The sequence below is a fragment of the Diceros bicornis genome, chromosome 15 (assembly GCF_020826845.1).
Source record: "Diceros bicornis minor isolate mBicDic1 chromosome 15, mDicBic1.mat.cur, whole genome shotgun sequence".
Classification (NCBI taxonomy): domain Eukaryota; kingdom Metazoa; phylum Chordata; class Mammalia; order Perissodactyla; family Rhinocerotidae; genus Diceros; species Diceros bicornis.
Window position 1 is genome coordinate 15,658,312 of NC_080754.1, and position 27,032 is coordinate 15,685,343.

At 50.9% G+C, this 27,032-nt stretch overlaps 1 protein-coding gene across 1 annotated transcript in view; it reads left to right on the plus strand.

Annotated features, from left to right (window-relative positions):
- Positions 1–25,107, plus strand: part of BOC (BOC cell adhesion associated, oncogene regulated) — a 70,389-nt gene extending 45,282 nt beyond the window's left edge. The window contains exons 4-19 of the mRNA XM_058555792.1: positions 6,567–6,713; positions 8,569–8,712; positions 10,207–10,500; positions 10,859–11,131; positions 12,333–12,640; positions 16,044–16,203; positions 16,598–16,708; positions 17,218–17,424; positions 17,787–17,968; positions 18,418–18,523; positions 18,885–19,007; positions 21,217–21,438; positions 22,161–22,396; positions 22,610–22,686; positions 23,205–23,398; positions 24,496–25,107. Coding sequence (XP_058411775.1) covers positions 6,567–6,713; positions 8,569–8,712; positions 10,207–10,500; positions 10,859–11,131; positions 12,333–12,640; positions 16,044–16,203; positions 16,598–16,708; positions 17,218–17,424; positions 17,787–17,968; positions 18,418–18,523; positions 18,885–19,007; positions 21,217–21,438; positions 22,161–22,396; positions 22,610–22,686; positions 23,205–23,398; positions 24,496–24,683 — 2,972 coding nt within the window. The 3' untranslated portion in view covers positions 24,684–25,107. The remainder of the gene's footprint in view (positions 1–6,566; positions 6,714–8,568; positions 8,713–10,206; positions 10,501–10,858; positions 11,132–12,332; positions 12,641–16,043; positions 16,204–16,597; positions 16,709–17,217; positions 17,425–17,786; positions 17,969–18,417; positions 18,524–18,884; positions 19,008–21,216; positions 21,439–22,160; positions 22,397–22,609; positions 22,687–23,204; positions 23,399–24,495) is intronic.
- Positions 25,108–27,032: the final 1,925 nt, after the last annotated feature.

Below are 27,032 nucleotides of genomic sequence, written 5' to 3' on the forward strand. Positions count from 1 at the left end.
TAACCAGCCCTACCTCATAGCAGCACTGCAGTCAGAAAATGAGATGGTCTGCAGGCATCTCAGTTCATCTGGTTGCCAGACTCAGTGGAGACATGGCTCCCATCCTTGACTTGTCTTCAAGGATTAATCACATTTCTTTTTCTCTTATTATGTCTTTTTTAAAAAAAAAAAAAATATATTTTTAATTGGTTCAAGCCAAGAAATTCCTGAAGCATTAGGCCAGTTTGTTGCAAATCATTTAATGACATTGCAAACTAGGTTCTTTTTATTTTCCCTCCTTTTTTCTCTTACACTCCTTGCTTAGTGCCCTCTCTCTTCGCCTGCCCACCTCCTGTCTTAACTTTGATCATCTGCCCTCAACCCCCTGGCTCTTTAATCTCTCCTCCATCCTCAGCTTTCTCCCACTGCTCAAATCTGGGTGCAAACCCCACCCCAACTCAAAGGAAAAGAAAGAAAAGATTTAACAACTAATGTGTTTGGCATCTGCAAAGGTTTTTTTCCCCATGGAAACTGTTTTTATTTACATAAAAGAGAACATGCCTTGCTTTCATCAGAAAGTGTGTTTGAGAAATTTCCTGTCATGTTTCCATGGCTGTCAGAAGAGAGTTTTGGAGCCAAAATTATTTGTGCAATTGAACAGGCAGGAAAAAATCCCAAAGAGAGCAAATGTATTTATCCACAGTCCTGCTTGCAGAGAGAGGAGCAGCACTCACTCTGCCAGCCCCATTTGAAGGTTTCTCTGGAGATTGAAGTGACCCGGCTGAGGCTGGAATGCTGGTAGAGAGGGTAGGGACTATGCTTGGGGACAGCACTTTTGCGAATTATTGTGTCCTACCTTGCTGTTTTTATCTGTCTTGCCTATTAGATTAAAACTCCCCGGGGTTAGAAACTATGTCTATGTCTCCTTGGTATCTTCTGCAGTGCCTGGCATAACAGACTGTTCTGCAGCTCCTGGCTGGCTGAATGAAAGAAGCAATGATGCCTGGAGGGGGATGGTCTTGTGCCAAATGCTGACTACAGAACATGCTGATTTTGCCCAGCCTTATGGGCTGCAGTTGGGTTTGGCTTCAGTGGTCTGTGTCCCAGGGCTACAGACTGGTAAAAGGCTTAGTCACTACTCAGAATGCGTGGCTTCTGAGTTGCTTGCCCATCCTGCAGTAAACCCAGTTACATCCACTCACCAGGCACCAAGCTCTCTGACCTGATGGAAGCGCCGTTAGGCTGTGGCCTCTATTCTACTTCTGTGGTTGGTCCACTTGCAGAGTGCTTTATTTCAGAGGGCTGATCTTGGGGTCATGCCAAGTCACGGTTCCTTGGGTGACTTGGAGGTGGAAAGTCGTGTTGTGATTCTCCACTGACCAGTGAAGCAGCTCGGGGCACAGAAGAGCCCCTGCATTGCCAGAAGCCACACAGGGAGGCAGTGCGAAGGACCCTTCACCTTCTCTGAATTCACCTCCAAGTCCCTCTGCAGAGCAGAGAGCTGCAGCCTCTGCCAGTGAAAGCTCTTAGCTTTACTTCCATCTTTCAAAAAGGGACTAAGGTGCAAGGAAGGGCCACGGGGTCAACGTGCCACTGAGGAGTGCTCCATTAAAGCCAACTCTTTCCATGTTTTAAACATTAGCCATAGACACAGCAAGCCGCCACAGGGACAAGTTGAGGCTTGGAGGCCATGAGAGTGAGGGAGTAGAATTATCAGTCAGCCCAGACACTAGCCTATGGCTACGAGGCTACTGAGCCGTCCCAGCAGCGTTGCCAGTGAGCTCAATGCAGTGCCCCCACAATCTGGATTGTGGATCCATCCAAACCTCAGCAGGATGGGTGCAGGCTTGTCCTGTGATCCCTGAGAACAGGCAGGAGGGCAGGTCAGGACTGACTGTACACGAGAAATGCCTGGATGAGTAGAAAGCCAAATTTTTTTTAAGCGTTCAGCTCAGCTCATGGAGCTGGGAATGTTGGTAACTCCATGCAGCCTCCAGCTGAGGGCGCTGTCTTACTTGACCTCTTACTTCAGCAGAGTTGAACTTTAATTTGCGGCCTAAGGGAGGACTCAGGGAGAAGAGGATGGATCAGTGAGGAAACTGCTTGAAAGTGATTGTTAAATTCGTGGATCATCCTGGGGGCATTCTGCTGAGGCACAGGGCGCCCTGTAACTGGACGTGTACAGTCTATGAAAATCGGGGGGATGAACCTAAATTAAGATTTGACAGTTTTGCATTATGAGAATGCATGAACATACACCAAATATTGTGATTTAATTGATAGCTCTACTGAGCCTTTTATTAAGTAAAGGAGAGATCGAGGCTAGAAGATAGTGAGAAAGAAAAACTCAAAAGGGGCTCAAGATAAAACTTATCAATTTGTTGTTTCATGTATGATCCTGGTGATGGCAGCCACACCCACATCCACGTGCTTCTCAGTGTCTTTTATTTGTCTTCTTTTTTCCCTGTGGCCAAGAAGGTACCCTGTAAATGTGAAGAGGAAACCCAGAACAGTCTCATGATTTGTGTCTGAACAATTCCCTGTCATCTGTGCGTCCAGGGTCCTATGGAGGTGATCTGTCAGAAGATACGTGCTGCCTTAAGACATTGAGTGCTTAGAAGGAAGGAACTGGATAGGGTTCTGTATGGAGCCTAGAATATTGTGGGCTTTCTCAGAAAGCACAAAGTTCCATGACAGATAAAGAAAGTCAGTAAACTCAGAGATGGCACCAAAGACCAGGGCTTCTGACCTGTTGAGAGCTGAGAAACAGCACTAGTGGGCCTGTTGGCCTTTGATTAGTGCAGACAAGTTAGTAAAATAGCTGGAAGAATACACAAGAGAGGATGCACAAGAGGGGCTGAGAGAAGGTAAGAGGATTAAAGCTGCAAACACATTCCTCTAATGGATTTCTCAAACACACCAGCCAACAGACAAGGGCAGGTGTCCTGTCAATCCACTTCCCCATGAAATCTGATCCATCATTCTGCAGAGAGCCCTGCTCACCCCATTTGTTGAGGGGCCTGCCCCTGATTCCCAGCAAGGCTCTCTGAGCAGCCCAGGGACTCGCCAGGAAACCGGCTTTGCAGACAAAGGGGCCTGGGAACAGACTGGTTTCCTTCATAGGCAGCCAACTAGATTTCTCTACATCTGCCTCTGGTGGCTGATGAGGCTGTTATTGATCATGGAGTCTCCACTCTTCCCTGGCCTCCTTCCTGCCCCGAAACACTGGAAAAAGGGGTGCTCTGATTTTCAGATCGTTCATCACTTCATTACTCTGCCTTTGATCTCCTGGTGAAACTCAGCGTTTGCTCCAGCAGCCAAGTCGTGAGCATTTGTCTAGCAAAGCAACAGCTAAGGCTTAAGCTTAGGAGGCACAGGGAGGGGACAGGGCCAAGGTCCAAACTGCTTCTTATTTGTTTTCAAGCCAGGAAGGCGCGCCTGCCAGTAGGCCCTTGTGGGGAGCTGGATGCCCAGCTGGGGTGTCCTCAGTCCTGCCCGCATGGACCGTTGTGCACATGTTGGCATCAGAACAGAGGGGCTGTCTGGCTGCATGGCTGACCGGTGCCCAGCTTTGTGCCTCCCCCACTGCACAGCCTTCTGTCTCCAACCCAGCAGTTGTCAGAGGCTACAGAAGGAGCCAAGAGGAGCTTCAGGGGGGCATAGTGTTTTCTAGTACTGGGTTGGTGAGGTGGAGCCTGGAGGAGTGCGTGCTGCTGCCTGGATAAGCCCTCAGTTACAATGGGGCAGGAGCCCAGGGCCATTAAGATGGAGATGACATTCTGGTGCCAAACTCCTTTCAGTTGCTCACATCTTTCTTGCAAAATGATCTGTTAGGTTTAAGTATATTCTTGCTTGAGGCAAATTTTCTTGGATTGAGGTAAAGAAAAGGAGGAGGAGAAAACAAACTCTTGGTGGAGTAGTTTTAGTTTTATTAGACCGTGGAAGAGAGTGCTTTTCAGTGACTGAGGAATTTTCCAGATGCCCCGAGCTCACAATCGCTCACAGCTCGCTTTGTGGGGAGCCTCCTGACTTGGCAGGTATGGCGTGCACCGTGCCGAGGAGGATTAAGGCTTTCGCATTGTTTAAGTGCATTGCTTTTGAGAAGCAGTTACCAATTTAGCTAGAACACACTGAGCACAGGCAGTCTACCCTTTCCCGTAGTCCATGTCTTCCTCCTCTCGGAGAGAAAACACATCCGCTGTCTTGGCTGAGAGGCTCAGCCAGTACTGCGCTACATAATTTGCGGGGCCCAGTGCAAAATGAAATGTGGGGTCCCTTGTTCAAACATTATTAAGAATTTCAAGACGGTGACAGCAGAGCAATTAAACCAAGCATTGGCCCCTTCCAAGCGTAGAGACTTGTGCAGCTGCACAGATTGCATGCCCATGAAGCTAGCCTTGGGCTCAGCCTTCCAAACTATTTATTCATTTAACAAGGAGTTAGAGCATTTGCTATATCCTGAATACTGTGCAGTGGGGTTTGGGGTTGGGGTGTGGAGTGCAAAATTAATAGGCTGCCCACTAGGAATTTATGATTTCGTTAGGGTCAGATATCACACACACAAAATTAAATAATGAGGAGATAATTCTTTAAAAGCCCAGAAGTCTCTCCACCCACCCAAAGGAAGCAATCCATGAGAGATCTCATCTTGAGAGAGAAATCACTGGTCAGTCAGCCTGGAAAATACAAGGGGGCTATAGAAATGAATCGAGCCGTCCATCATTGTTTTTGCCACACCACTCATGAGCAGCATGCATTTCTTACTCCACATTTGTTAGACCTGTTCACTTATTTCCTGTGACCCCAGAAGTAACCTCTCAAGAAACATTCTATTTTCAAAATAGCCACACTTAGAGAAAAGGTTGGCCACACTTAGAGAAAAGGTTCATGGACAATGTGTTGTGCTAGGCCCTTGTCCTTGAGCTCACAATGTAGGCCAAACGCAACTAGGAAATTTGAGTTCATGGGCAACATAAATGGGCATGTCGCACCTGACTTGAGGGGCCCAGCTTCCAAGATAATCATTCCTGCAGTCATTCAACATTTCCTGAGCATGTACTTGGGCCGGGCCCTAGGTTAGCTCCACAGACACGTATATGAACAAGACTTGGTCCTCACCCCTAAAAAGTTCACAATCTAATATTGTGATTGAAGGGACACAATCCTTTCACAGAAACAAAAGGACTTTCCCGCCCTGGCTTAGCTTGACGAAGAGCTTTGGGAAAGTTCCACTAAGCGGGAAACCTCCTGACCTCACTGAGTTTGATCACCAGGCTCTCTTATGGTGAGAGTAGTTTGTTTTTGGTAATTACCTCTTGTCTTCTGTGAGAAACCTGATGCTCGCCTACTCCTGTTGCCTTCTCTGCGTCTCCAGTGGAAACAGCAACCCAGGCAGGTGGAATCTTGCAGTGGAATTGCAGTCAGCTCGATGGTATCAGTTCTCAGGAGCTGAGCAGAATTTGGTGTGGTCAGCATTCAGAGAGGGTGCCTCCAGGGCTTTCCAAGTACTTTTATGAAGAGAGTCTGGGTAAATATTTTCATCTTTCTTATCTTATTCTCCATGAGTTTTATTTCCTCTCTTAAATTAAATTCTGCTACAATCCTGAAGACCAAATTTAGAATGTGGTTTTGTTGCACAAATGGCCCATTTTGTTCTGCAGCATCAGTGATTTGGCTCACATAAAGAGAGTTTTCTTGTTTGGACTGTTGGATTGTTTGGGAAACATCCTGCCCTTGTTCCAAATGGATCTCCATTCTCTCCCAGTTTAGAGCCCAGTCTTCCACCGAGCCAAGTCAAGAGAGATGGGTACCATGCTGCCAGAGACTGCAGCCTGGTGTCAGGACCCTTGGCTCCTCCGCATTCCCCGGCCATTACGCCACACTGGGGAGATCCCTCTTTGCCTTAGAAAACCCTTAGGGCATCTACAGTTCCCCACCCCCAGCCCTGAGAAAGGATTAGCCATGACATAGACTGTGGCTCCAGGGTAGCAGGAATCAGCCTTCTGGTTATAACCGTGGTCTTCTGGTTATAACCCTGGTTGGCAGTTGAGTGACTTCTTGGGCCTGTCACTTTTCACTGTGGATGTCTGAGAAGAACCGGGGAGGGCTATTCTTGACTGAACTGGAGAAAAGACATCAGACTTCTCTTTCATTGTTTCCTTCAGCCTCTGTTAGCTGAGCTGTGCCGGGACATTTGTGCCTCGACCGGGACCCATTTCCAGCCAGGTTCAATAAGACCAATGGACCTGGCCAACTCAGCCCCATGTCTCAATGTAAGAGAAGAGGCTGGTCTTTGTCACGGGCTCCTCCTGATGGAATTCTCTACACCCGCCCCCACCCTCCAGCTTATACATACCAAGTAGAACTCCTTGTGTGATGAGGGCCACACATTCTGTCCTAGAAAATTCCTACAGACAACAAAAGGCTGGAAGAAGGACTCGGAGCACCCCTGGAGAGCCCCCAGTGTGTGAGGTTCCTGCAGCCATCTATTGTGATTGAAGATACCAAGCCATAAACCCACCTTGGAAGGCTGCCTTTGTCTCTCTCCTCCCTCAAGACCCGACTGGCCCCTACCCCTCTCTCCACAGATCTCCAGGACTTCAAGTTAGATGTGCAGCACGTGATTGAAGTAGATGAGGGGAACACGGCAGTCATTGCGTGCCACCTTCCTGAGAGCCACCCCAAAGCCCAGGTCCGATACAGTGTCAAACAAGAGTGGCTGGAGGCGTCCAGAGGTGAGAGAGCAAGCAGGAGCCCAAAGGCCGAGACGAAGAGGGAAGCTGGCGGCTTTGACCACTGCCTCCCAAACCCCCATCTACACACGACAGCCCCTCCTCACGCTGGTCAGCTGTCTTCCGTGTTGATAGCGCTGTCGGATCCTAGAGGGATTGGCTTCCGTTATGGAGGTCTCTGCCCTGTCATGAGGAATTTCTTCGTCCTTTGAGGCCCTGGGAGATGTTGCTGGGCTGCTGTTATTTGATTGGGGCTGTCAGCACAGGGTTCCAGGTTCTCCCTGCCACCAGGCACACACAGGAAGGCTGCCTGACAGGCCCAGCCGTTCCTGGGGCTGTGGGGTTCCCTGGTGGGAGCTCTTCCCCACACAGCAGAGCAAGCCTTTTACTGGAACTTGAGATTTTCCCTCTCCCCATTCTCCTGGCCAGGCAGCTGTGTCAGCAATCACAGCTTCCTGCTCAGGCCCCAGTGGACATGACAGCTGGTCCAGGGGAGGCCAAGCTTTGGTCCACAGAGTGCCAGCAGGGACAGGGTGTCTCCAAGACGAAGTCAGCTTCTTCCCACAACTGACCCTGCACTCAAGGCCAAGTAGACCCAACATGTCTAGGCCCTACAGCTCAAAATGTGTGCCTTTTAAAATATCCTATAGATTTAAAAATATTTTTATTAACTTTTCCTGGTTATGAAAGGCATATACATTCACTATGGAAGATAGAGAAAACTATTTTTTCAAAGGCTAACAACCCTAAACTTGCCACTCAGAAATAACTGGAGAGTGAGAAGAGAAGCGTCTCTGTCCCTCCCGTCCCTAGCAGAAGCCTGTCAGTGGCCCCCAGAGGAGGCCTGCCCTTCTCACAAGAGTCAAGGGCTTTCCCATTCCGTCTGGTATTTGCCTAAGCAGCTCACACCTGGGGCAGCCCAGTGGCAGGCCGGCACCAGGCTCGGGGAGCCTAGAGTGCAGGGGCACCACGGCTTGGAGGGCAGGCCACCAGAAAGCTCAGAGCTGACGGCCAGTGCTTTGCCTGCTGGGAAACTGAACACCATCCCAGTCACTGGGGTGTCCAGAAGCTGTGAATCTGTCTCTTGTTGAAAGAAGCTGAACACAGCCCTGGGGCCCCACTCCCACTGCCCCCCTGGTCCAGAAGCAAACAACGCCTAGCAGGCCAATGACGCAGAGGAAGGGGCTTCAGTGGCATTCATGCAGAGGGCAGTGGTTGGGGGTTAGAAAATTCCTCTCTGGTTGCAAAAATTCAGTAGTGAAGTAGGTGGCTCAGAGGCGTGACCATGGCAGAGACTGATGGGAGGTTCTAAAGTCAGTTCCTCCCTTCCTGGTGGCTTGCAGGAACTATCATCTCATCCCCCATGGATGCAGCATGGCCCCTCAATCTTGACAATGGCTCTGAAGCAGCACACATTATCCCATTTTACAAATGAGGAAACAGGATCTGAGAGGTTCATTAACTTGCCTAAGATCACACAGTTTGTACACCACAGACCCAGAGTTTACGCCTAGGTCAGGCAGACCCCAGCTCCTGCTTCCTTTCCACCTACCCTAGACCCCTTGAAGGTATAAAACACTCTTCCATAGACCTGTGTAGTGACTCGGGGGTGTCAGTCAGTCAGCTAGCCAGTTTATTAGCTGCTCGCTTAGTTAGTTTCACTCCCTGGCACTTCTGTCCCACTAGTGTGAGGTTTTATGGGGAGAAGAGCGTTTTGGGTTTGGGCTTGTTGGGTTTCAGGTGTAGGGCTCCTGGCTCCTGCCCTACCCACCCACCCCCCCACTTTGTGGGAGCTGTGGAGTGCAGTATTCCGGGCCCCAACTCACCCCATGTTCCCCTCGCCCTGCCCTTTCCTCAGATAACTACCTGATCATGCCGTCAGGGAACCTCCAGATCGTGAACGCCAGCCAGGAGGACGAGGGAATGTACAAGTGTGCCGCCTACAACCCAGTGACCCAGGAAGTGAAAACCTCGGGCTCCAGCGACAGGCTGCGTGTGCGCCGTAAGGGGCAGGGGCTCGCTAATGGAGGGGAGCCTGGGGGTGCCCCAGTCCACGCTCAGATCTGTGTGCTCCGAGGTGGGGCTGGGGCCAGTGGGACATCCGTAACTCAGGACTCAGCCAGGGTGGGGTCCGCTCCCCTCCAGCCAGCCCTAGTGCCAGCCTCTCACAGCGCACAGCCGTCACCCGGCTCAGAGATGGCCGTGCTTGCTAGTCATATCATAGCACTGTAGGCGATACCCCCTTCCTCCTGCCTGTTGAGAGCTTTCCTTCACTGAGTTACTTTCAGTGGGGGGATCTGTTGGGATGTGTTTGCTGGAGCAGGACAGTCTGGCGCTCAGCAGCTGACAGCATATGCATAGAAAAGAGAGCAGTGCACTTGTGCCCATGTGAGGCCACCAGGCCGGCCTGGCTGTGTCTACTGTCGGCACTGCGGAGCTGGGCCCAACACCTCCTTCTGGTGAAAGTCCATGGAGGTCCACACACCATCCCCCCATTAATATGAAAACAACAGCTACCTTTTCTGAGCCCCTCCTGTGTGCCAGGCACTGTCCTGGGCTGCATATTCAGTGGAATGACATCTTACGTGGAGTTAGGTTTTAGAGTGGGCCACAGACGTAGATTTACCATGAAGCTAATAAAGCAAAACTTCAGCGGTCCCTCACTCACCTAATTTATATCTGTAATTTTGCATTCTTTTTCTTGAAGAGGACCTCCCAAGCTCTGTAAGTTTCAGGTCTTATAAAACCTGAATATGCCACTGATTGGCACATATAGCAAAAGTACAGAATCCGCATGCTCCTTGAAGATCCCTGAGGAAGGCGGCATGTTGGAGAGCAACTTGCCTTTCAGTAAGCTCTGGGCAGTTTCTCCCAGCACCGGAAAAGATGGCTGCTTCCTCAGCTGAGCCCCTGATGATGCAGTGGATTTTCTTTTAGGGACCTCGCGATATGAGAAATGCATGTATTTAAACAACGGGTCCCACTCAGCTCGGAGATGCTCACTGTGAGATGCTTACAGTGTGAGAGACACTTGGGAACTGAGTCCCATGGGTGGGCTTTGGGGGACACCTCGGATCCTTGTCTCCATCTCATCCTCAGTCTCAGAGCACACTTGCTGAGCTGCAAGCAAGAAAAATCGCCTGCACCGTTTAAATGGTTTCTCTATCCACGTCTCATCTTTCTCTCTTTGCCAACACACATAGTCATCTGTATATATGTTGTGTCGACAATGCTACTCCACTGCTATCTCATTTCTTCCTCATAATAGCTGTCTGCAGAAGGAGGTCCTTGTTTCCCATAAGGAAACCAAGGCCCAGAGGAGTCAAGTAACTTGCCCCGCTTTATGTAGACCATCAGCCCCTGAAGGGCTGTTTGATTCCGTCTCCAGGATGTCTCTGGGACTGCCTCCAGGGGCTGAGCCATCCTGGGCGAGCGGGGGATCCTCTGCATGAAGTCCTGGTCCCACCTGCTGTCCTTCCCCTCCTCGCCCCTCCAGGCTCCACTGCCGAGGCTGCCCGCATCATCTACCCCCCAGAGGCCCAGACCATCATTGTCACCAAAGGCCAAAGTCTCATCCTGGAGTGTGTGGCCAGTGGGATCCCACCCCCGCGGGTCACCTGGGCCAAGGACGGGTCCAGTGTCGCTGGCTACAACAAGACCCGCTTCCTGCTGAGCAATCTCCTCATCGACACCACCAGCGAGGAGGACTCGGGGACCTATCGCTGCATGGCCGACAACGGGGTTGGGGAGCCCGGGGCAGCGGTCATCCTCTACAATGTCCAGGTGTTCGGTGAGTGTCTCCTGCAGACATTCTCCTCGGCCTTCTCTTGAGTGCCTTTCTAGAAGCTCATAGCCCGAGACCCAGACAGGATTAGTGCCTGTGAGAGCTCACACAGGTGCTGAGTGAGGATAGACAAGAACTGAGGGCCGCAGCCCCTTGATCCCAGGAACTGGGGTGTCCAGGCCTGGCAGCCATTTTTATGCCTTTTCCCATCGTGACTCTGATGGAGGGGACATGGGACCTTTGCTTCCCTCTCCCAACCACACAGGGAAGGAGAGAGCCATTCCTGGTGGCAGCCCCTCCCCAGCCTATCTAGCCCTGGACGAAAAACCCAGCTTCTCTCATCCCTGCTCTGGTTTCCTGGCAGAACCCCCCGAGGTCACCATGGAGCTGTCCCAGCTGGTCATCCCATGGGGCCAGAGCGCCAAGCTCACCTGTGAGGTGCGCGGGAACCCCCCACCCTCGGTGCTGTGGCTGAGGAATGCCGTGCCCCTCACCTCCAGCCAGCGCCTCCGCCTGTCCCGGCGGGCCCTGCGGGTGGTCAGCGTGGGGCCTGAGGACGAAGGCGTCTACCAGTGTATGGCCGAGAACGAGGTCGGGAGCGCCCACGCCGTGGTCCAGCTGAGGACTGCCAGGCCAGGTGAGTGCAGCCTGAGGGCTGAGATTTCCAGCTGAATGTTCACAGAATCCTTTTCTCAAATGAAATCCTACTTAAAACCCCAATATATAAAATAGATTAAAGTGGCTTTTAGTTGTAAGTTCAAATTTACATTAACTTAAGTTAGAAGTGCAAATTTTCATTAGTGAAAATGACCCATTTAACTGTTGTATTCTAAAAAAACCTTTTGAATTAGTTTGCAGAATCTGAGGGTTCCATGGAACCCAGTTTGACAACCACTGTTCTGGCACAAAGAAAAGCAAGTCTGTCCTCAGCTTGATGCATTTCAGTTGACACCTATGCAGATTGAGCAGTACTGTGTCCTCAACACTGGGCTAGGTAATGTGGGGGATGCAGAGGAACATATCAAAGACCCCACCCTCAAGAACTTGCTCATGGAGGAGATAAAACTTACCAGGGAAGGAATTTGAGAAAAATAGGGCAACAAATAATAAAATACTGAATCAACATTATCAGGTGCCAACCTCCTGTGGTGGAGGACGTCAGGTAAAGGAAAAACTAGTGTTGGCAGAGTCTGTGGAAGCTTCCTGAAGAAAGTGTTGCCTCTCCCGGCCTCTCAGATTCTCAGAGGCTGTTTACAGTTGACTTCATGTCTCACATTTCCAGGCCGCCACAGTGGTGTAGGAAAAGGCCCACGTTATAGTTTTAAGATCCTACAGTGAAAGGACATGTTCCTGTCCTCAGCCTAGATGAGAATGAGAGCACAGGGTTCCTGCACATCAGAAGGAAAACCGAGATCGTTCACTCAAGACGTGCTGGTATGGGCTCAGGAAAACAACCTGAGAAACAGGCAGAGATGGTTGCCTGCTGCCCCTGGGCCACAGCAAGAAGCCTGGGCAATGGGCACAGGCTGCTTTTCCCTCCTGGCAGGTCAGGCGCCGGCCCTCTCTTTCCCACAGAGCCTGGCTGTGTGTCAAGCAGGCTGACAGTCACTTCAGGTTGTGATGAGCAGGCTCATGGTCACCTCAGGTTGTGATGAGCGGGCTGATGGTCACCTCAGGTCCTGATGAGCGGGCTGATGGTCACCTCAGGTCCTGAGCTGAGGACTCTTCCTGCCCCAGCAAGTCTCTCTGCCTTCTTTCTCCCTGAGGAACAGCTTAGCAAGTGACCAGGGGCACTAACGCCCTCTTCCTTCCCTTGTCTTTCCTGCTTGGTCCTCCAGGCACAACCCTGAGGCCATGGCGGGATGCTAAGCCGGACACTGCCACATCTCCCATGCCGCCCTCCAGGCCCGGAAGCCCTGACCAGATGCTGAGGGGGCGCGTGGAGCTCCCCAGGCCCCCGACGTCAGCGCGGCCAGCTTCCCCGCCGTGCCCTGGAGAGAAGGGGCAGGTGGCTCCCGCCGAGGCGCCCATCATCCTCAGCTCGCCCCGGACCTCCAAGACCGACTCGTACGAGCTGGTGTGGCGGCCTCGGCATGAGGGGGGCAGCCAGGCGCCGATCCTCTACTACGTGGTCAAACACCGCAAGGTATGGTGCCCAGCGGCATGCCCACCACTGTCAATGAGGCTGGGCGGGGTCCCCGACCACTGGCCATCGCCCCTTGAGCTCCTGACGCCTGGACCAGCGGTCCCCACTGCTGATCATGACCTGTCTGCTCAGTGTGCTTCCCTCCCACCTCCCAGGAAGCGGGTTGTGAGTTGGGCGTTTGTGACCCTGAGAGGCCCAGGAAAAAGCCGCGTGGTGTCTTCAGGTCTCAGCTCTGTGCACTGGTTTCCCGGAAGCTAATGGCACCAGCTTGCAGTCCCGGAGGAGCATGAACCATGAGTCCCCCTGTTCACCATCCTCCTCCTCCCGTCTTCCCTCTGTCACTGGTTGTTGATGTTGTTCTGTTTTGTTTTCCAACCCAAGTGAGCTCTGCTGGGTACATACTTGCAGGAACTCTGGCATGGCAAGCCAGCTCTAGAGCCAGGAGAACAAATATTTGTGAACAAGTGTTTTCTCTGAGGGTGTAAAATACCCCCTCAGTTCTCCTGATTCAGCACGGCTGGGGTTTGACAAGCAGGCCTTTGACTGGCACGTTGTTCAGACCTCAGCCCCTTCTCCTTGACAGAAGGAGGTCTGTCCAGGGGGACATTTTGGGATCTATTAGGAGGGACTCTCTGGCTCTGACAGGGTGCAGAGACAGAGCTGAGGCCCCTGGACACCGTGAGGCAGGACAGGGCCCCCAGGCTGCCCCCCCCATTCAAGGCCACGCTCTCTCCTGCTCTTACCCTGCAGGGGAGGAGGACATGAAATGCCGTTCACGGAAATGTGCTTGAAAACATTTTTGTTCATCCCAGGGACGTGCTGTTTGCTTTCTCAGGCCCTTAGACCGTAGAAAATTATTGTTCTTAAATGGATTTTTTAAAACCTTATTTGATAAGTAATAATATAAATGCTAGGTTTTATTACACATTCATATTATTTTTGCTTATAAAAGTGCTATGTGCACTTGGTAGAAAATATGGAAAATATATGAACGTGGAACTAAAAGTATTGATCAACTCTTCTTTCCCCTCCAAAACAAACAAACAAAAAACAAAACCAGCCCTGCATGGTGGAAAGTGCTCTGGACCCTGCCGGCCCTTCTCATTCTGTTCTTTCCCTCTACACAGTCTCCTGGACACCTTGGGTCAGGATGAGGCCACAGAGACTTTGGGGTCGTCAGAAAGACACCTAAGGCAAAGCTGCCTCCTAGGTGGCATCCACGGGGAGCAGTTTCTCGTTAACCCTTGGTCCACTGGCCTCTTCATAGACAGCCAGCAAAGGGGTGAATGGGTTTTTAACAAAAAGCCGTATTGTTCAGCCCAGGTTATGGGGCAGGGCTGGTCCTAATCCTTATTTCCCTGTGTAACTGGACACCTCCATCTCCGAGTTGTAGACAAAGATCAGGGCAGGCCAAATGCTCATGGTCCCCAGGAGACAAGAACCAGCATGAGAGCAAGAATAATATTTTTCAGGCCAATAGGTGGCCACGAAACTGCCTCACCAAGGGGCAGGCTGGCAGAGGCCGTGCGTGGTTATCCGAAATGCCAGGCCGAGGCCGCAGTCACCCTCTAAGTGTGTGTGACAGTGACTAATTACCATTCCATTTCTTATTTTCATTTCTGAGCCCAGTGGAAGCATGAGGCCAGCGCTGGATGGCCGGGGGAGCAGGGGCGCAGGGGAGGGGAGAGGATGATGCCCCTACTGGGTCTGGCTTCTATTAGGCTCCCGCCTGTGGGGTGCTTGGAGCTGTTCAGTGGACATCGCCAAGGCAGAAATTGTATCTTGAAAGCACTTCGTTTCTAGAGGGACGAATATGTCTTAAAGATCATCACACAAAGAAGGATTTTGAAATCACAAATCAGCGTTTGGGTTGTGGTTTCTCGGCCCCCTCTCTTGTTGGAGACTGGGAGTCATCCAGCTCATTTTCAGTTTTTCACATGCATGAAGCGCGTTCCATTTGCTGGTGCATCTGCAGAGCCAGGGCTACTGTGTTTGGGTTTTTCAGCACCACTGGGGACTCTCAGTTTGTAAAAACGTCTCCCCTTGGAACAAATCCTGGAAGCCTGACATTAATGAGCCCAGACCTTCCCTGTCCCTTGAATAGCAGGTTTTGTTCTACTTTGGAATATTGTGCTTGGGAATATGAGCTTTTCCTACCAGCTGTTTAATTCCTTCAGCAAACCACAGCTTCAGGTTCCAGCAGGCTCTCTGAGATGTGCACAGTTGGCAGTTAAGTCTTTTGTCTGAAAGGTGGGGTGGGTGAGATGAAGTGGCCTCTCAGCATTGCCTGTTGGGGAGCCTGGACCTCCTATATTTTTTTATTTGGATTTAAAGAGCTAGGAATTTGAAGCCATTAAAGATTAATCGATAATAGTTACAAATCATCCACAGTTTTTAAGTTCTAAGCAAGGGCTGAGGGCAGGAGCAGAAAAAGGAGGCTTGAAATGGCAGAGACCTCACAGAATGGAGGATGTGGGCGAGTCAGGAGAGGGCCAGGCCTTTGTCAGGAACCTCCTGTGTGCCAGGTTCAATGCTTGACACTTCGCATAAATCATCTAATTCAGTCTTCAGGATAAACTGAGAGATTTTATTTGCCTCATTTTAGAAATGAAAAGCTTAGGTTATCAGAGAGGTTAGAGAGCTTGCTCAGGGTTACACAGCTGGTAAGAGGCACAAACAGGATTTGAACCCAGGATTTTCTGGCTCCCAAACTCTTTTTTTCTAGGATAGGTTATGATTATGAGCATGCTTTCTGGAGTCAGGTCGTGGTTTCTGCACTCACTAGCGACGTGGCCTCAGGCAAATGACTCATCCCTCTAAGCCTTAGGCTCCTCATTTGACATGGAAGCAATGCTAGCACCAGTCTCTTGGGCTGTCCTCATGAAAGTACTTTATAGAGCATGTAAAGTGCTTAGTTCCATGCCCAGCACATAGTAAGCACTCCGCAAAGGCAGCCGTTTCTCTTGGGGCTACTCTTTTTATTATCATTCTCATCATCATCAGACTCATTAGACTACAAACTGAAGGAACTGTGTGTGTTTGGTTTAAGAGAGCAAGGAGCAAGAAGGTTAAATATGGGGGTTTTCAGAAATACAGAAAGAGGAGGTCTTGGGAGAAATTCTCAGCAGTATCAGGCCTTTTGACCCTCCCCACTGAGTTTTCTTTGATGGGATCATTAGATGAGGCATCGGGAAGCCTGACTTTACTGTCCCAGCGAGGATGGATGTCCCGCAACATCAAGACCAGTCTGCACTCTGCAGCACCACCCCATCCCCTAGCCTGGCCAAGTCTCCTTCCCTCCTCCTGCCCTCTTGGGCTCAGTTCTGCTTTCCTTGCAAACCACAGCCCACCTGTAGCTCCAGGCCGAGATGCCGGTCCTTATACCAGCTGCCTTCTCTAGCAGGTCACAAACTCCTCTGACGATTGGACCATCTCTGGCATTCCAGCCCACCAGCACCGCCTGACCCTCACCAGACTCGACCCCGGGAGCTTGTATGAAGTGGAGATGGCAGCTTACAATTGTGCGGGCGAAGGCCAGACGGCCATGGTGACCTTCCGAACTGGTACGGGTCAAACGTTGCCCCCAGCTCGAGGTTTCTGTGGGCCTGAGCAAATCCTACCAGGCCCAGATGGGGAGCCCTGCTCACCTATCCCAGCTGTTCACCTGGATCTTTATCTTCCTTTCAGCTCCTGCCTCCCTATGGTTTATGAGCCCAGGCTGAGGTCCCACCTCTCATCAAGACAGTCACCAGCTGGCATCCCTCTGCCCCCTCTTTCTCAGGGCCCGATGCGATACCAAGACAGTCAGGCAGAGCTGGAAACTGGACCATGCTTCCCATGCCCTGTATTATTTGCATGACCTTGTCTGACCTCCTGGCAGACCCTCATGCAGAATGCAGTCTGTGGAAAGGCAGATACATGCTCCCTCCTTGCTGATCTCAACCCATTTCTATCCAGGACGGCGGCCCAAACCTGAAATCATGGCCAGCAAGGAGCAGCAGATCCAGAGAGATGACCCTGGAGCCAGCCCCCAGAGCAGCAGCCAGCCAGACCATGGCCGCCTCTCCCGTAAGCCCACAGCAGCCCAGAGGGGTAGGGGTGATGAGCAGTCAGAACTGGGACCTGGTCTACTGCCTCAGGAGGCTCATTGCTGCAGGTAGAATGGGGTCTTGGTTCCATGGGTCTGGGAGTCATTATGGCATTTTCCTGGCATCTCCCTGGTTAACCACAATGAGGAAATATAGATTGGAGCTTTGCAAATGAGACACTGGAGTCCCACACTGGGGTCGCTGACCCTCTGGGTCCAGAGAGCAGTGGAGGGGAGAGCAGCTGGCCTTTGACCTCCACATTCTGACATTGCAGCAGTAGAGCTTTTAGGGGTCTTAACTCAAGGATTCCTCCTGGGAGGGGGTGACCCAGGTAGGCCTAGGAAGGTGTGATGTGGCCACCTGGGAGTGGAGGGCTGTGGGGAGGAGCAGGCCCCCATCAGGAAAAGACCAAGTCCAGTCACAATATAGCCATCTTCTCATCGTGTCCCTTCCTCCTGCTTCCTTCCTCCCTTGTGTGGTTTCCTCCAGCCCCAGAAGCCCCGGACAGGCCCACTATCTCCATGGCCTCTGAGACATCTGTGTATGTGACCTGGATTCCCCGTGGGAATGGTGGCTTCCCGATCCAGTCCTTCCGTGTGGAGTACAAGAAGCTAAAGAAAGTCGGGGACTGGATTCTGGCCACCAGCGCCATCCCTCCCTCCCGGCTCTCGGTGGAGATCACTGGCCTAGAGAAAGGTAGGGACCTGGCCACTGCCCTACCTGGTCCCCAGCCGCCCCTGACCACTGGAGGAGGACAGTGGGTGCTCTGGAGGCCCTTCTCTCTGCTCATCCTCCACCCACCGCCAGGCTCACATGGATATTCTTGCTGGTACCTCAGTCCCACAGCCCTTCCTGCTCCCTCCCTCTCTCCATGAGAGGTCCAGAGCAATCTCCTGTGTGGCTCCCTTCTGACGAGGGTAGAGTTCTTGTGAGTCCTTTGGGGCTTGCTTTTGGGGAAGGGCTGCCCGGAAGATCCCTCCGGTCCTGAGCCTGGATGGGTTGCAGGGGTGTCTGATGGTGTTTCCCAGCTCCTGGGCTCAGTGAGTGTCTCTCCCCAGGCACCTCCTACAAGTTCCGAGTCCGGGCTCTGAACATGCTGGGGGAGAGTGAGCCCAGCGCCCCCTCCCGGCCCTACGTGGTGTCGGGCTACAGCGGCCGCGTGTATGAGAGGCCTGTGGCAGGCCCCTACATCACCTTCACCGACGCTGTCAACGAGACCACCATCATGCTCAAGTGGATGGTGAGTGGTCTTGCAGCGACCACAGTGGGAAGATGGGGCTGAGCTTTCTGTTGGGCAGGAGCTGGCTGCTACAGCAGGGGCAGGAAGGAGTCACTTTTCTCAGCCCTTCTTCTGAGACGCCGGCCCTTAAGTGTTCCTCCACCTGTGTACCTGGGAATTGGGCCAGAGGGACTCACCCTTTCAATACCCAGGAGGGTTCAGAGGGGACTTAAGTCTTCGGAGACATGGCAATGTGTTTCTTGTCTCCAAAAGCTGGGGGACCTCTAGTCTAAGTAAAATAACGAGTGAGCTCCACAGCATTCTCCAGAGAGCCTCGGGGATATCATCAGAAGTGTTTGCCAGGGTCCCCCAGACTCTAGTCTGGGGTAAAATTCCATCCACCACTGGTTCTGCTCACAAGATGATTTCTCTGCTCCATTGTCAACTTTTTTCTTCTCCATTCCCTATAGTATATTCCAGCAAGTAACAACAACACCCCAATCCATGGCTTTTATATCTATTATCGACCCACAGACAGTGACAATGATAGTGACTACAAGAAGGATATGGTGGAAGGTGAGAAACACTTGTGTGAGATATAGTTTCCTCTGTTGGTAGGGGGGTCTAGGTGTTGGTGAAGGTGTTAAGCCTGGGCTGGTGTGACACAAAGCATCTGTGCCCCATATCATTGACTCTTTGATGACACACTTGAGGTCCTCAAGTTCATAAACCCACATACTTCCTTCCCATGGTGATGGGCCAACAGGAACTCAGGTGGGCACCTAGAACATTTCCTCCAATGTCCCTCCACCACATGGCCGCTGTGGCGGTCAGTGGCACCAGCCCAAACACATAGCCCTGACTGAGTCTGACTGTGATGAGGGCCAAGCAAACCAGATAACACCACCATGCATGACTCTCTTGCTCTCTTTCCCAGGGGATAGATACTGGCACTCCATCAGCCACCTGCAGCCAGAGACTTCCTACGACATTAAGATGCAGTGCTTCAACGAAGGAGGGGAGAGCGAGTTCAGCAACGTGATGATCTGTGAAACCAAAGGTGGTTCTCTTTGGATTCTCTGTTCTCCTCTTGCTATTTCCAGCAAACTAGGGTGAAGACATTGTTTCATATGCCATGCTGGGTATCTCTTCCCCAGGAAGACACCTTATTTTCCAAGTACCCTCAGACTTTGTTATTTTTAACCCTTCTGTTCATATGCCTGTGCCTCATATTACATATGAAGGGGTTGCCATGATGACAGCTTCAAGGAACTTGGGAATTAATTCATACATGAACTCATGGAATAGAACCCATACTTAAGTTGGAACTTTCTATAAACACTTTATTCCTACTATAACGTTTGGTACTTAACATTGGTTGGTTTACTTAATTTAACTACAACCTCATGAGATAGGAAAGAGACTAAGCATCAAAAAATGATGTACCTTGACCAAGGTCGTGCAGCCAGTTAGCAGTGGAGCACGCTTTGGGCCAAGTTTATCCTAACTACAAGGCCAGACTCTTTCTCTTCACTAAAACCTGTTAAATGTATTCACATAATAACTTGTTAATTTTTGCACATTAGTCAAGGGGGTCATAGCACTATCTCCATTTTGCAGATACAGAAAGTGCATACAACAGACATATTGCAAAGAACCTAATCAGGAGAAGATCACAAAGGAATAGGAATGGAGACAAGAAACAACCTGTTTTCCTATCACTGAGGCACCAGCCTTCTCTCGCCAGCTTTGCACTTTCAGTCACTTAGTCACAAATCCTGAGTGCCTCCTGTACACGCCTCCTGCCCTCTTCTCTCACGTACAGTGAAGTGAGAGGCAGATACACACACAGCCAGGAGTCCTGTTATCGAGTGACCACAGAGTGCCCTGGGCAGACAACAGAGGCTTCACGAAGGCTTTGCACTGGTCTCCTGGAAGGATTGAATCAGGCTGGACTGAGGAGGGAGTGGCCTGGGGGACAGGACAAGCCCAGAAGTAGCTCCAGATGGTTGGAGTGTGTGACACCTGGAAGGAGGACAAGAGAGGAAATGCTCAGGGAAGAGGCCAGGGACATTGGTGGGTCACTGAGGACCGTGTGGTCCATGAGGTGGAGGAGGGTCATCGTTGGATTTGTTTGTTGAGAAGGGTGACTGGTGACTGCAGAAAGGTGACTGTGGGCTGAAGGGAGAGATCTGGGGCCATGAAGTAAAGGTGAGGTGAAGGGATGGGCTTCAGTCTCTTTTCTGAGGAAGTGTGTATGGGACCAGGGACTGACAGCATGCTGGGGCTGGGAGAGAGGGAAAGGAGCTCAAGGTAAAGCCTTGAGGTTTCTAGCTTGACGTACCACACAGGTGATGTTGCATTTATTGAAATGGGAGCCAGCTTCCGTGAGAAAGGACAAAGGTGAAACCACTTGGGAACATACTGAGTTTGATTCTTCTGAGACACTGAAATGCAAGTGTCCCATGAGAGGAGCAGGTCTTATGCCCAGGGGAGGGGTCAGAGAGGGGAGATTGATTTGTTGTCATTAGGATACGGGTTGAAATCATGGAAACAGATCAGAGAGTGTAGACTGAGAAGGATTAGGAAGACCTCCCAGTGTCTGAGGAGAAGACAGAAAGAAAAGAGAAATGTAAGAAGCAGCAGTCAGAGAGGTCATGGGAAAAACAGAGCCTGTGGTATCAGGACGTCTAGGGGGAAGATGGCTGTGGAAAGGAGTTGACAATGTCAGATACATCCAGATGAGGTGTTTACCATCTTGTCGCCTTTGAATTGGCAACACAATTGCTGTCCGTCCTAGGGCGTCCCCAGACCTCCATCGCCCTGCGATGCAACCCGAGCCCATACTTGGTACTTCACGTCTCTTCATCCACCCAGGAATAGTAAATTCTTCCATTCCCAGTTCTTTTGCTGGTTTCATGCACTTTTTAATATTTTCTTCCAAAAGTTCACCAGCTATTCTTTCAGAAAACCCCTGCACCACTTGTGTCCGAAAGGCCCAGTCTGACTTGGGAGCTTGGCTCACAAATATCTCAGGTTGTATTTTGAAATATAGGTTCAGTTCTCCTCAACAATATCAAATTTCACATTAGATGCCATTTCATGCTGCACTTGGACACCACACTCATCCAATGAAGGTTTTTGAGACCCACTCTTGTGAATTTGACCCCATATCCCACACGCATGAAATCAGCGTATTGTTTGTTTGTTGGTTGTGAAAGAAATGTCAAAGAAATAGATGCTGAAGTGAGTTTTGTCCGTAATTACAGCTCGGAAGTCTTCTGGTCAGCCTGGGCGACTCCCACCCCCAACTCTGGCCCTACCTCAGCCGCCACCCCCTGAAACCATAGAGCGGCCGGTGGGCACCGGGGCCATGGTGGCACGCTCCAGCGACCTGCCCTACCTGATTGTCGGGGTCGTCCTGGGCTCTATCGTCCTCATCATCGTCGCCTTCATCCCCTTCTGCTTGTGGAGGGCCTGGTCTAAGCAAAGTGAGTGGTGACCCTCCTCAGAACCAAGGGGAAGGAGGCTGGTAGGGGGGCCTCCCAGCCCTCCAAGGAGGCCTCTGCAGGGCAAGATTGGAGGCACCCACTTCACATTCTCTGAGAGAGTTGGAGAATACTCCAAGACTAGGCCCTTTCCTCCCAGCGCCCAGACCAGGGCAGATGGAGGAGGGTATGAAGAAGTGGGAGTTGGTCTGTCCTCTGTGCATCTCGGGAGCTCAGTACTTACCTGGCTCCAACTCCTTTTAATGTCTGAAGCGGCTGCTCTGACCACATGTTCATACTTAAAACTGACCCTGTCTCTTCCCTCCAACCATTTCCGTCCTCTTCTTAGGTCTGGGGCTGCCTTGAGCTTCCCCCCTTTTCTGGGTTAATCCAACTGTTATCCACTAATTTCTGCTTCAGATGGCAACACACCTGGTCAACTTGCCTCACCCAAAATCGCTGCTTCTGTCCACTCACCTCCTTCTTCTAAATCCTGGCCTTTATATGTCCTCACCTTTCTCCCCACTGCAAACAAAGAAAGGATCTTAGGAAGAAGTGGGTGACAAGAATATTCTGAGAGAAAATATCTCTGGGGCAGTGTCAACTCCCTGCCTACCTCACATGACCCTATGTGGTCAGAAGTTTTCTGAGATTCATGTAGGACTTTTTCAAGCTGCCCCAGGCCTCCTCAGCCTAAGCATACCTCTATCCTTCTGTCCTTCCAGAACATACAACAGACCTGGGGTTTCCTCGAAGTGCCCTTCTGTCCTCCTCCTGTCAATATACTATGGTTCCACTGGGAGGACTCCCAGGCCACCGAACCAACGGGCAGCCCTACCTCAGTGGCACCAGTGGACGGGCCTGTGCCAATGGGCTACATGTGAACAGGGGCTGCCCTGCAGCTGCCATGGGCTACCCAGGCATGAAACCGCAGCAACACTGCCCGGGGGAGCTTCCACAGGTAATGCAGCCCTGAGAGTGTGGGCAAGCAGGTACGGGCCACCATGGAGGGGAGTGGTTAGGCCGCCTCCTGGGGCTTCTCCCTTCCAGCCTCTAATCTGGGCTGCTGGGCCAGGCTTTCTCTAGTCAGGAACAGCCCATCCTGTTGAACAGTGAACAGGAAAGTTACCTGGTCTCTCTGACGTGACCTTTCATTACTCTTTCTTTTGAGCAGCAGGAAGATACCAACAGCCTTCTGAGGCAGACCATTCTTGGCAATGGATACGACACCCATAGTCATCAGATTCCCAGGTAACCAGGCCCCTCCCCATGCCTGCTTTCCCGAGCCCCAGAGCTCACTTTCTCTTTAGCTCCTCAAATCCAGCATCAGTCAATGAGAGGTGAGCATCCGTTTTCCACTCACTCTGCGTCTGACAACCTGTACCATGGGACTCCTACCCTAAGGGGTAGTGGTTGAGTTTGCACTCATGATGGCCTTTCTGCTCTGGGGCATGGGTTGGCCTCTCAGAATCCTCCCCTCACTTGGCAGGCCACAGCAGCCACATACAGCTAGCTGTGCCCAGATTCCCCTGGACACTTGACTCCATGTCCTCTCACACACTCAGGACTTGCCCGGAGTAAAATGGAGATAGACTAGAATCACCCATGGAAATGATGGTGTGACGCCTCCTGATGTTCAGAGGGGAGCAGTTCCTGCTCCCTTGAGCTCTGACCCGCTCTGCTGCCTTCAGACAGGGAAGCAGTGGGGCGGTGGGGGTACAGCCCGCTCCACCCCTACCTCACCTTCCCATCTGATCTCATGCATGCAGGGGTCCCCACTCTAACCCGGACGAGGGCTCTTTCTTATACACACTACCGGATGACTCAACTCACCAGCTGCTCCAGACCCACCAGGACTGCCTCCAACTCCAGGAACAGCCTGCTGCCACGGGCCAGTCAAGAATGAGAAGTGTACCCCAGAATCCTGGGCTGGAAGCAACGTGGGACCCTCTTTTTCACCCAGGTGGGTAGCAGGGGCAGGGCGGGAAATTGACCACGCTGGGGCTGACATGAGGTAGGCATCCACAACCCAGGAGTGACTTGGAGGAGGGGGAGATGACAGTCCTTGAAGGTGGTGCTTGGTAAGGGCCATCCACAGCTTTTATACGGGCGAGAGAGAGGAGGGAAAGGTAGCTGGCCATCCTCCTTCCCTGCTGAAGGCCCAGCAGGGGCACACCAGGTGGGTCCTACTCCAACATGGCAAGGTGCGTCCTCAAAGGCTGAGAGAAAGAACACTTCTTCATTTCAGAGAAAGAAGCCCCTTTCAGAGAAAGAATAGCTCAAGGCCATTCACAAAGTCCTACTGCCTCTCATCACACCAAGAGGCATTCTCTAATCACTCTGCAATACCTTGCTTTGTTGGGTCTTGTCTCTTAATTAAGGAATGAAGTTGCATCAGTCATTAAGGAGCCAAGTTCTCCCAAATGTCATCGCTCTCTGTGCTTCCACAGAACTTTTGTTCCAAGAGACTCAATGCACGCCACCCCCATCCCCACCCCATTGTTTTCCTTTATGCCAGTCCCTTGGAAATCAGTGGACACTTAGTCGGGGTGCAGGCTTGGTTCAGAGAATTGGCTAATGTTTCTTAGCCTCCAGGGCTGGATGTCGGTTCACATGCAGATCCTAGACCCTGACTCTGGGAGATGAAACTCTAAGAGAGGCACCTCTTAGAGCCAGACCCAGTGTCATTAAAACTGGACTGCCTCCATCTGGGGGGATGAGTTGTAAGTGGGATGAGCATGACCAGGAATCACACCAGAAAGGTGGACTAGTGGCCTAAATCTGGAAAGAGCAGAGCTTTCTTCCACATTTCATGGGCTCAGCTGACTTCATCTGCCCCAGGGTACACGCTAAGTGCTTGGGCGTCTCCACGGTCCCAACACTGAAATGTGTAGGTGGGACGTGGGGAATGAGAGCACAAGAGTCAGGGTTGGAGGTTTCTGTCTCTCCTTTAGGGCCAATGTACCCAGCTCCTGTCACAGACAGATGGACCCAGTACCACGGAGCATTGGTTCCTGGTCGGTGTGGATTTTAATGTTTCCCCTTTTTCTCTCTCCGCAGGGCCCCCTTGCTGCTTGGGCCTTGTACCAGTTGAAGAGGTGGACAGTCCTGACTCTTGCCAAATGGGTGGAGGAGACTGGTGTCCCCAGCACCCCACGGGGGCTTACAGAGGGCAGGAACTTGGGCTGCGGCTCTCCCCCGGCCCGCCAGTGCACGTGTCTTTTGAAACACCACCTCCTACAGTTTAGGCAGAGGCCGATATTCCAGAAAGACTATATTTGTTTTAAAAAAGAGGCAGAGAAAATGGTATTTATTTTTCTATAATGGCCATATTTATATATTTATGCACTTGTAAATAAATGTATATGTTTTTATAATTCCGGAGAGACATGGGGACTCCTCCCCACTGAGGTATGAGAAGGAAGACAAGCCGCAACACAGCAGGAGTCGACCCGGAAGGAGTAACAAGCTGGCCGGAGCGCAGGCCGCGCAGTCAGCTCCTTGCTGAGAGCCTCTGCCAGCGCCTGGGAGGCTGCCAGAGGCCCGCAGACAAGCTGCTGAGGGGAACAATCCCCAGCACGCTGTCTGTGATGATCTGAGGGAAATGCAAGGGCCACAGGCTGGAGACACCCGTGAAGATGGCTGGATCTGGTGCTACAGGAAACGTTTGCAAATGACGCCCGTGAGAAGAGACTACGATGTGTATAGTACTATAAGCATTAACAAACCTTCCAGAATCAATAATCTGTGGCAACATATCTCTGTAAAAACAAACACTGTAACTTCTAAATAAATGTTTAGTCTTCCCCGTAACCTTCAGCTTAGTCATGTGTGAGTCAGCGTTCTCTTCAGATGTTAGGATTTAGGCTTTGAGTATTCGAAGAAAATGCCCACTTGTGACGTTCTCAGATCCATCAAGATATGGGATCTGGAAAAGATAGCAGATGTTCCTAATTTTTTGTTTTTAAATATTGAAAGTTAGTTGTTTTTATTAATGCAGATTGCACAGATCACGGTTTAGTCCAAGAGGGAGACAGTGTACAGGAGGCAAGGCGATGCAGATTCGCGCTTCTCTTACTGACTGGACGTGAGGTAAAGCTTTGGTCACATCAAAGGAGTGAAACTAGTCCTTTCTAGAGAGGTGTGTGTTGAAGACCAAGTATTCTCTCCAAAAGCATTTAGTAAGTGCTAGGCTGCAAGTGAACATGTGGTGCCTGATGAAATTCACTTCCCTTCTTTCCAAAGATACACCAACGTTGCCAGAGGAGTTGACTCACTAGTTGTTTAAAATCAACATTTACTTACTTTAGTCCAACCACAGGGTCAACCTTTATCCGTGGAGCTGGGACTAGACGGAGGCTGAAGCTTGCAGTGAAAGCCCTCACACCCTTTGACTGCTTTCAGGCGGGGGGTGTATTTTCAGGATTTCAGTCAAGTTCAGTGACAGATTAAATGCCACTCGACACTCAAGTTCATTAAGAGTCATTGTGCCAGACCCTGGCTTCACACACTAGTCACGAATTTGATAAACAAGATCCTAGGAAAGCCCGGAGAGGGACTGACTGTCCAGGACAAATACACCCTCTGCTGGCCAGGAGAAATACAGCACCTGCTCTTACATGGTTGCATCCTTTGTCCATCAAACAGCTAAACTGGAAAAACAACTCTCATCGAGATGTCAGAGGAGCTTCAGAAAAGGATTATTTAAAAAATATCAAATGAAGGACTGTAAGGAACATGGAAGTGATAGGAAAGGAGAAGTAGAGCAAGGAAGAGAAGAAATAAGATGACTTCAGATACCACCTGGCATTAAGGGCCTAGAGGTCACTTCCAGGAGCGGGGCGGGGCTCATGGTCTCAGTCTTCACTCAGCTAATCCAGGGGTCCTCAGATCTGGGCTGTATCTCACCTTCTAGCCCATTGGCTTTTGGTGACCTTTATTGCAGTGACATGTAAAATTGCTTTCTGCACAGCATTGGAACTGTAACAACACTGAATGGTTTTAGTTCTTAGGAAAAAAAAAAAAAAGTCCTGGGAAAGAAAAAGCACTTCTGAGGCACGTTGAATGAGATAAATGCGCATACTTACCTTAGCCAATAGCAGAGGAAGAAAAGGTTAGGGCACCAGGCTTTTAAATGTCAGTCAGGAAAATGAAACAGCTCAGGTATTCAATTTCATTGCATTTTATATTTCTTTAGATTCAGGTTAATTACTATGCCTTTTTAAAGTTTGAGTCAGTCAGCAAAGGCTGGATAAATTACCAGAGGGAAGAGTAAGACCTAGTGGGCTGAGTTGGTGGGCGTGCAGACCTCAGCTCCTGGCCCGGAGACCTCTCTTAAAGATGGCAGCCCACACGATAGGACAGGCTGACTTTGCAGGAACAATTACCTCCTCTTTCTGTGATGTGACAGAAGGGAGGGGCTCTACGGTTTCTTTTTTTTTTTTTTTTAAAGAAGGATTTTAATAGTTTTTTTTTTCTTTTAATTTTTTTATTTATTTATTTTTCCCCCAAAGCCCCAGTAGATAGTTGTATGTCATAGTTGCACAACCCTCTAGTTGCTGTATGTGGGACGCGGCCTCAGCATGGCCGGAGAAGCG